Genomic DNA, 9900 nt, shown 5'->3' with positions numbered 1-9900 from the left:
CGTACGAATTTAAACTCTGTAAGATGATGGGCTCCAACCAATTATTAAGGAAAGCAACCTCGAATTTCTTCATTCTAACGCCGTAACGTTTACATGTCACGCTTTTATGACTGTGCAAGTGAAAGGCTTTGCCTCACCATTCACCCAATCGAATGAAAGGCATAATAAAACGTCGAGAGAGCAAAAGCTGGACCCTTCGTCGAGATGTTAACCTCAACTGTGACCCAAAAGAGTGGAAACAAGTGAAATGACAGGACAGTTGGACTGTTTGGCTTAAGCCAAGGGCAATCAGGTCTTTCAATTCTGACAAATGATCAAACTAAAGCAACTTCTCAGTTCTCACTGAACTTCCAAGAACTTTCAGCTTTAGCTTCAGCTTCACCACCCACTTCTCAGTTCTCAAAATGATGTTGCAAGAACTCTCATTCGTTTCCTTAATCAGTTTCACTCTACTTTTCATCCATTTCATCCATGCTGGTTCCACTCAGCCTCCATTTTCATGTGATCCGTCGGACCCATCAACCAAAAACTACCCTTTTTGCCAAACCACACTGCCTATCAGTCAAAGGGCTAGGGACCTTGTTTCCAGGCTGACATTAGATGAGAAAATCTCTCAACTTGTTAACTCAGCTCCTGCAATTCCACGGCTTGGTATCCCGGCCTACGAATGGTGGTCGGAGGCATTACATGGTGTTGCCAATGTTGGCCATGGCATCAAGTTTGATGGTAGTATAAAAGCTGCCACTAGCTTCCCTCAAGTCATTCTCACTGCTGCCTCTTTTGACGCTTATCAATGGTACCGCATTGGTCAAGTAGGTCTAGTAAATTCAATGAAAATTTAGTTGTTTTATTCAATACTTTTTAACTTTTTTAAGGCTGATAAGTTTGCTAATTATAATGATGTTAATGAAGGTGATTGGAAGAGAAGCAAGAGCAATATACAACGCAGGGCAAGCAAGGGGGATGACATTTTGGGCACCGAATATTAACATATTTAGGGACCCCAGATGGGGGAGAGGGCAGGAGACTCCAGGGGAGGATCCACTTGTTGCAGGGAAATATGCAGTGTCATATGTGAGAGGCCTTCAAGGGGATATTTTTCAAGGTGGGAAGCTCAATGGGCACCTTCAAGCTTCAGCTTGTTGTAAGCATTTTACGGCTTATGATTTGGATAATTGGAAGGGTATAAACCGGTTTGTCTTTGATGCTCGTGTAAGTCTTAGCCAATGTCGTTTCATTTTTCTGATTTTGTGCATTTTTGCGGCAAGCTTCAAAGATTCCTTCTAGTCTTAGGTATGCTTTATGAATTTTTAATTTGATCAGAAAATTAGACAGTAAGACCAATGGATGTGCTTTATTGGGCTTTGCGCTGATTCATGGGTATTGTTTTTAATCATATTTCCTTGAGAAGGAAGGCATGATCAAAAAATTAAAAAGAAAGCTTTTTAATACCTTGGAATTTGATTCCATTGTTGTCTGTCTACCTTGGTTGGAGGACAAACTCTTGAAGCAAGTTGTTCTAGTGGAGGAAAATGCGGTTGTTATTTCACTTTAGTAAAAGCTACTTTACTCTCTAATATCATAAACTCGCTCAAGCAGATAAGCATTTAACTCTTGCTTGAGGTGTAATTCTTTTGTTCGGATATTTGTAGGTTACTGTGCAAGATTTAGCCGACACATACCAACCACCATTTAGGAGCTGTGTGCAGGATGGGCGAGCCAGTGGCGTTATGTGTGCATACAATAGAGTGAATGGAGTCCCAAGCTGTGCAGATTCCAATCTCTTATCCAAGACTTTGAGAGGAGAATGGGATTTCAAAGGGTAATTTATTTCAATAAAGTGCATATTCTTTTCCTGTCATTTGTCAAGACCTCAATGACAATTTAATAGGTTAGAAAAAATGATTTGTTTTAATGGCCTCTATCCACTGGTTTAAAATTTTAATCAGGTATATCACATCAGACTGTGATGCAGTCGCGATCATCCATAATGATCAAGGATATGCCAAATCACCCGAAGATGCTGTCGTTGATGTTCTTAAAGCTGGTTTGTGGGACCTCAACCCTTCTAATGTTATCCTTTGTATTGTTGCAGCAACATGTGCCTGTGTTTCTACTTATTTTTTCCTGTGTATTTTCACATTCTGTCTCTTTGCTGTGCCCCTCCTCCTCCTCATCACACAATTAGTGTATCTTCTAGGATTTTGGATCTTAGATATTGGACCACTGTGTCTGATGCCCATGTGGGCTCATACCTTCGAATCCTTAGCGAGGGGGGCTTTTGTTCACAGCAGCCTTCTAATACTTCTATCTTATTTTCTTCTTCTGGATGCTTAGACTGCTGCAATTCTTTACCATGAAGGGAAAATAAAAAATACTGAAATGACTAGCAATCTGTCTTTTTAACATTTTCTTCACCTAGAGTTCTAGCTGGAAATGCTGTTGTGAAAAATGTGCAGGGATAAAATTTTAAAAAATGTGATGAAATTTTGATAATTCATCTTTGATCATTTCTATGACAAGCATCATAAGAGAATTTAAAAGGTGATACTTGCCATATGTAATTTCTGCAATCAAAATGAGATCTTAGAAGGACAATGCTAATTGTGACAATGTTTATTTAGAAATTCTTAATGTGATTTAGTTGAAAACTTGCATTTTATAAAAATTGTTTAGTCTCATTTTTCCTTTGTGAAAGACAACAAAGAGGCAGTCTCTTAGGTAGAAGTTGTAAACTACTTGTTGATCCTTGGCTTATTGGAATAGCATGAAACATAATTAGAAACCGACTACTGCATCCCAAGAAATGGTTTAAGTTTGTTCTGTCAGATGGATTTGTACTGCAGGTGAATTTCATTTAACCTTTCAATCAGGAGAATTTCGTGGATACAACAAATAGATGCAATTATGTTTTTCATTGACAAACATTTACAGGCATGGATATCAACTGTGGATCCTACTTGCAGAAATATTCCAAATCAGCAGTTATGCAGAAAAAGCTGCCTGAATCTGAAATAGACAGAGCTCTCCATAATCTATTTGCTGTTAGAATGAGATTAGGCCTTTTCAATGGAAATCCAGCGCAACATCCTTTTGGCAACATTGGGACTGACCAAGTTTGCTCCCCAGAGCACCAGATTCTGGCACTTGAAGCTGCTCGTAATGGCATTGTCCTTTTAAAGAATGAAGAAAAACTTCTTCCACTTCCAAAAGCAACCATGTCCCTTGCTGTAATAGGCCCAAATGCCAATTCCCCACAAACACTTCTTGGAAACTATGCAGGCCCTCCATGCAAGTCTGTCACTCCTTTGCAAGCTTTTCAAAGCTATGTCAAGAACACTGTTTACCACCCTGGTTGTGATACAGTTTCTTGTTCTACTGGTGCGATCGACAAAGCAGTAGACATAGCAAAACAGGCAGATTATGTTGTGTTGATAATGGGATTGGACCAAAATCAAGAGAGAGAGGAGCTTGATCGTGTTGATTTGCTGCTCCCTGGGAGGCAACAGGAACTCATCACCAGTGTTGCAAAAGCCGCAAAGAGACCAGTTGTTTTGGTGCTTCTTTCTGGAGGTCCAATTGATGTATCTTTTGCCAAGGATGATCCGAGAATCGGGGGCATGTTTTGGGCAGGTTATCCAGGAGAAGGAGGAGGTATTGCACTTGTAGAAATTGTCTTTGGTGATCACAACCCAGGTAAAATGCCATTGACCATGGTTAAGAGAGAAGGTTTTTCTCTTATCTATGTGAAAGAACCAATGTTGTTCTATTCCTGAAGAAATATTATGATTAAAATGATGATTCACTACATGTTGCTATGCAGGAGGGAGATTACCAGTAACTTGGTATCCCCAAGATTTCACCAAAGTACCAATGACAGACATGAGGATGAGGCCTGAATCATCTTCAGAATATCCTGGGCGCACTTACAGATTCTATAAAGGAGACAAAGTCTTCGAATTTGGTTATGGCCTCAGTTACTCAAAGTATTCTTATGAGTTCACACGTGTGTCCCAAAATAATCTTTACTTGAATCATTCTTCAAGTTTTCATACAACTGAGACCTCAGATTCTGTGAGATACAAGCTAGTTTCAGAGTTGGGTGCAGAAGTCTGTGATCAAAGGAAGTTCACAGTTTGTGTTGGAGTGAAAAATCATGGGGAGATGGCAGGTAAGCATCCAGTATTGCTATTTGCGAGGCATGGAAACCATGGCAATGGGAGGCCAAAGAAACAATTGGTTGGATTCCAAAGTGTGATTTTGAGTGCAGGGGAAATGGCTGAAATTCAGTTTGAGGTGAGCCCCTGTGAGCATCTAAGTAGGGCCAATGAGTATGGTCTGATGGTAGTGGAAGAAGGCAGACATTTCTTGGTTGTAGGAGATGATAAGCACCCAATTACTATTATAATTTGATGTAGGTGGATAAAGGTTTCTTCTGATATTGATCAACCCCAAAATGTGGGCCTCAAGTTCCCATAATAATTTATCATGTACGTAAGATATAAATATCCATTATGTATTTCTAGGAAGAAACTTTGATTATTATTGTTTTACTTTCTCGGTGTCGGTTGAATACAATATATCACACATTTATTTGGCCGGTCCTCAGAAAAGCCAATCTTCAGATTAAGCTCATCTTGACCTTCCAAGATGCACTAAGATATCTTCCAGACCAAACAATTGCATCGGATGCCTTCTACTTGAGGAATTAATATATATATATATATATATATATATATATATATATAGTGAAGGGTTACTTGTATGGAATTGGAAGACAGACACTGATAGTGCTTGTAATCCAATTTCTTTTTCATCTGAAGTTTAAGTTGTAACACCATAAATAGTGAAGGGAGAGTAGAAGACTTAACTTCTGTTTACAATGATTAGATACAAATGGGACTAGAATAATGTCTAAATTTTTAGTATTACTGCGCAGAAAAACATAATACATCTGAAATTAAACTCACTTTGGCAATTTAACGTCGATGTATTCTCTAGTGTCGGCCTTATAGTCGATACTTTCACATCCAACAGTAGATAAGTAGGCATCCTCCATTAGGCATTTGCTTCTAGGTAATATTCTGGTATTGCCTTCTTTTCCTGCTATCAACAGTGAGACTGCATTAACAGCCTTTTGTTTTTCTGCTTAAATATGAAAGGCATAATCGCTAAAGACAGACACAAAATGGTCCCCTGGACCTTGACCATTATTGGCTTACACTGCAAAGCATCCAATATAAATCAGAGCTAAAGCTGGATCGAGTTAAAAAATGCTACATCTACATTACATATCTTAAACTGGGTATAAGAAATGGAAAATTTCTTGCGTACTAGGGACTACTAACCTGGTTTAGTAAGATCGATCAATAATACAGCATATCATTTCTTAAAACTTTATAACTGGACCTGTGATTTTAAAGTCGAGGGTGAAATTCTTGAGTTTGTCTTATTTTTATAAAAATCATGATTTAACAGCAAGAGTCGGACCAGCCTAACAGCGACCTTGTTGATCCTATAAGACATGCTCCACAGCCCCCCACACTTGCCTTGCCTCTGCACTCGTTTCTACTCAAAACGATTCACGAAGATGAAGCTCCAAAAGCTCTTTCTCCTTACCCTCATTCACATCAGTTCAATGCTGCTGCTCGTCTTGGCTGACTCCACTCAGCCTCCATTCTCCTGCGACACATCTGACCCACGAACCAAATCGTACCCTTTCTGCAAAACTACACTTCCCATCAACCAAAGGGTCCAAGACCTTATCTCCAGGCTCACATTAGACGAGAAGATATCCCAACTCGTTAACTCAGCTCCTCCCATTCCGAGACTCGGCATCCCTGGCTATGAATGGTGGTCCGAAGCCTTACATGGTGTTGCCTTTTTGGCCAACGTAAGCCAAGGTATCCGTTTCAATGGAACAATTCAATCTGCCACCAGTTTTCCTCAAGTTATTCTCACTGCTGCTGCCTTTGATGCTCGTCTTTGGTTCCGCATTGGTCAGGCAAGTCCTATAAGTACTGTTCTATATTGAACTAAAGTATATAACTCAAAAGACAAGAACCGTTTTTTTCTTTTTGGTCCTTCTGCTATTCATTTTTCAGTTTATGACACATACAGGCAGTTGGAATAGAAGCTAGAGGAATATACAATGCTGGACAAGCAAGGGGCATGACTTTTTGGGCACCAAACATTAATATATATAGAGATCCAAGGTGGGGAAGAGGGCAAGAGACGCCTGGTGAGGATCCATTGGTTACAGGGAAGTATGCAGTGTCATTTGTGAGAGGGATACAAGGGGACTCTTTTGAAGGAGGGATGCTTGGTGAACATCTTCAAGTTTCAGCTTGTTGCAAGCATTTTACTGCTTATGATTTAGATAACTGGAAAGGAGTGAACCGATTTGTCTTCAACGCAAAGGTATGTAAAAGTTTTAAAATTTTTAAGTTCTAACTTTATTTTGATCTAGTATTTCTATCTGTTCGTTTGCGTTTGCTTAATTTGAAAGATTCCATTAAATTGATTATTCATCTGCTACCTTTTTTTTTCCCTTTTTCTGGATTTCAGGTCTCTTTACAGGATTTAGCAGATACATATCAACCTCCATTCCAGAGTTGCATACAGCAAGGGAAAGCCAGTGGGATAATGTGTGCATATAATCGTGTTAATGGAGTCCCCAACTGTGCAGATTACAATCTCCTGTCAAAAACAGCCCGAGGGCAGTGGGGTTTCAATGGGTAATCATAACAAGGCTTTTTGTTCCTTTGGCAATAACAATACTAATTATACAAATAACAAGTTCTTTTAGAAAGATGATTTTGAGCTTTTATTGATTAAAAAAAATCAGGTACATCACCTCTGACTGTGACGCTGTCTCCATCATTCATGGGGAACAAGGATACGCTAAAGTACCAGAGGATGCCGTAGCAGATGTTCTTAAAGCTGGTATTGAGGAGCAGTTTTGCTGCTACATCAACTCTATATTTTGAACTTTTTTTAGTGTTAATCGTCATTTTTATCTACAATATGCTGGTTTTTTGTCATCAAAAGCTAGGCATTGTTAGAACAAAAAGTTAGGATAGTATGCCAAGAACCATGTTAAAATTCCAGAAATGGTTCTAGTTGATGGATGCGAATAGCTTCATCTGAACTTTTGATCAATGAATCTACAGGAATGGATGTCAACTGTGGTAACTATTTAAAGAAGTACACCAAATCAGCTGTCAAAAAGAGAAAATTGCCTATATCTGAAATAGACAGAGCCCTTCACAACCTTTTCTCTGTTAGAATGAGGCTGGGGATTTTCAACGGTAATCCAACTAAACAGCCCTTTGGCAACATTGGTTCAGACCAAGTTTGTTCCCAAGAGCATCAGAATCTTGCCCTTGAGGCTGCTCGCAATGGCATTGTCCTTCTAAAAAACGCTGACTCACGCCTTCCACTTTCAAAAACGGAAACTACTTCCCTTGCGGTAATAGGCCCTAATGCCAATTCTGCAAAAACACTTGTTGGAAACTATGCAGGCCCACCTTGCAAGTCTATTACACCGCTGCAAGCATTGCAAAGCTATGTTAAGGACACCAGGTATCACCCAGGTTGTAGTGCAGTTAACTGTTCTTCTGCTTTGACTGATCAAGCAGTGAAGATAGCCAAAGAAGCAGACCATGTGGTGTTAGTAATGGGTTTGGATCAAACCCAAGAGAGGGAAGATCATGATCGTGTAGACTTGGTTCTTCCAGCAAAGCAACAGAACCTGATATCTAGCATTGCAAGAGCTGCGAAGAATCCTGTCATTTTGGTGCTTCTTTCTGGCGGTCCAGTAGACATAACCATTGCTAAATATGATCAACACATCGGCAGCATTCTATGGGCTGGTTATCCAGGTGAAGCTGGAGGACTTGCACTAGCAGAAATTATATTTGGTGATCACAACCCAGGTGAAGTCTCGTTCGCAAAGCTTGTAGGATATAATTAATTTCCTTTCTTTGCATGATTAATAAAAGGCATAATATAACACTTTCTTGTACTGGAGATAAAATTACTGAAGTGGTATGCTTCATCATATTCGTATGCAGGAGGGAGGTTGCCAGTTACTTGGTATCCCCAAAGTTTTATTAAAGTGCCAATGACAGACATGAGAATGCGTCCTGAACCATCTTCAGGCTATCCTGGACGCACTTACAGATTCTACCAAGGACCAAAGGTTTTTGAATTTGGCTACGGTCTAAGCTACTCAAAATATTCTTATGAATTTCTCCCTGTAACACAAAACAAGGTTTGTTTAAATCATCAGTCAAGTAATAAAATGGTTGAGAACTCAAATCCTGTCAGATACATGCCAGTTTCAGAGATTGGAAAAGAACTTTGTGATAAAAGAAAGTTCCCAGTCAAAGTTGGAGTTCAAAACCATGGAGAAATGGCAGGTAAGCATCCGGTGTTGCTATTCGTGAGGCAGGCAAAGATTGGTAACGGGAGGCCAATGAAACAATTGGTTGGATTCCACAGTGTTAATCTGAATGCAGGGGAACGTGCTGAAATTGAATTCGAGTTGAGCCCTTGTGAGCATCTTAGCAGAGCCAATGAAGATGGTTTGATGGTGATAGAGGAAGGGTCTCATTTCTTGAGCGTTGGAGACAAAGAATCAGAGATTACAGTTGTTATATGATACAAAAGACCAGCTCTCCAAATAACGGAAATTTTACAGTTAATGAACCATGTTTCTCTATCTATAATTCAGCTATCCAATAAAAAGCTGTCTTGTCTCCTTTGAAAATCGTTTTCACTTGCAAATTGAAGCTTTAGCTGCATATTATATGAGTAAAATCTTGATTTCCCTACAATTCTTTTTCTTCAACTACAAAATAACAACTTACAAGCAAAAATGTAATGCAGTAAAAGAATGAGAACCAGAGGAACCCTAAAGCAATGATATGAAGCATTAACATGTAGCATGGCAGTATAGTCCATATCATATTTTGCCTTCACTGAGATTGAGTTGCATTCAAATCTGCCTCCTTTTTTTATAATTATTTTTTTGTTTCTTTTCATTTGTATTATAATTTGGATTCTTTGACATGAAATAGTTCTAGGCTTAGCCATTTAACCAACACTATTGGTAATGGCCTCTCATTCTGAAGTATTGTAATCCAGGAGACAAATAATTTTAGCCCACAAGCTATTTTTCCTTTCCTTTCTGAGATCTGGTTTGTACCGTTGATGCCACTGTTTGCAAATTCAGGGTCCATCCATATATTTCATTAGGGTTTTATCATAATTCTGTTCCTTTCCAAGTATAAGGAGTCATACGGAAGACCTTGTTAAAGCATAACAATAGGAAAAACCAGAATCAAACTGGAGTTCAGGCTATCGGTCCTTGCATACACATGGAAATAAACATGAAGTATAATGGTCAGCCAAGCAGTACTTTGCCAATCACAAAACATAGGACCAGGAATTTTAACAGGGTCATGCTTCTAACATCCCTTGTTTGGTAGTTGAGGGAAGATCATTTTATGTTTTCTTTTTTTGCTGATGGTATATATATAAAAAAATTAAGGAAAGCAGACTCTAACCTTTTGGCCCCACTCGATCCTTTTTAATATTGACATTATCAATCCATAGCTATCTTCCCACGTAGTAGTCGTAGCACCTAGAGAAAACATAGTACATCTGAAATTGAACCCACTTCGGAAGTTGTATACTGCTTTTGAAGGCTAAGCAAATGACACATACTATAATTATGTTGCTTGGTACTCTGATTGAGCTAGCACCCTCCATCAAGAATTCTTACTCAGGAAATATTTTATTGGGTATTTGCCTTCTTTCATCACCACTTTATTAATAGAAACATGGCACGTCGAGTTCTATCAGTAGAGCATAAAGTGGTTGAATGATTGATTG

General features: G+C 39.0%; 2 protein-coding genes across 2 annotated transcripts; both read left to right on the top strand.

Annotated features, from left to right (window-relative positions):
• Positions 1-229: 229 nt before the first annotated feature.
• Positions 230-4613, top strand: LOC110416096 (Glycosyl hydrolase family protein). Its single transcript, XM_021427931.2, has 6 exons — positions 230-812; positions 913-1212; positions 1653-1822; positions 1950-2047; positions 2935-3696; positions 3824-4613. The coding sequence occupies exons 1-6, from the start codon at positions 405-407 to the stop codon at positions 4411-4413; spliced, it is 2328 nt and encodes a 775-aa protein (XP_021283606.2). The 5' UTR covers positions 230-404; the 3' UTR covers positions 4414-4613.
• Positions 4614-5515: 902 nt separating this feature from the next.
• Positions 5516-8773, top strand: LOC149527188 (putative beta-D-xylosidase 7). Its single transcript, XM_089783674.1, has 6 exons — positions 5516-6008; positions 6125-6420; positions 6568-6737; positions 6848-6945; positions 7173-7937; positions 8076-8773. Exons 1-6 carry the CDS (start codon positions 5525-5527, stop codon positions 8663-8665), a joined length of 2403 nt encoding a protein of 800 aa, XP_089639800.1. The 5' UTR covers positions 5516-5524; the 3' UTR covers positions 8666-8773.
• The last annotated feature ends 1127 nt before the right edge of the window (positions 8774-9900 follow it).

The sequence above is a fragment of the Theobroma umbraticum genome, unplaced genomic scaffold, assembly GCF_002168275.2.
Source record: "Theobroma umbraticum cultivar Fairchild unplaced genomic scaffold, ASM216827v3 scaffold_51.0, whole genome shotgun sequence".
Classification (NCBI taxonomy): Eukaryota; Viridiplantae; Streptophyta; class Magnoliopsida; order Malvales; family Malvaceae; genus Theobroma; species Theobroma umbraticum.
Note: the sequence above shows the minus strand (reverse complement) of the source record. Positions and strands in the feature narration are given on the sequence as shown.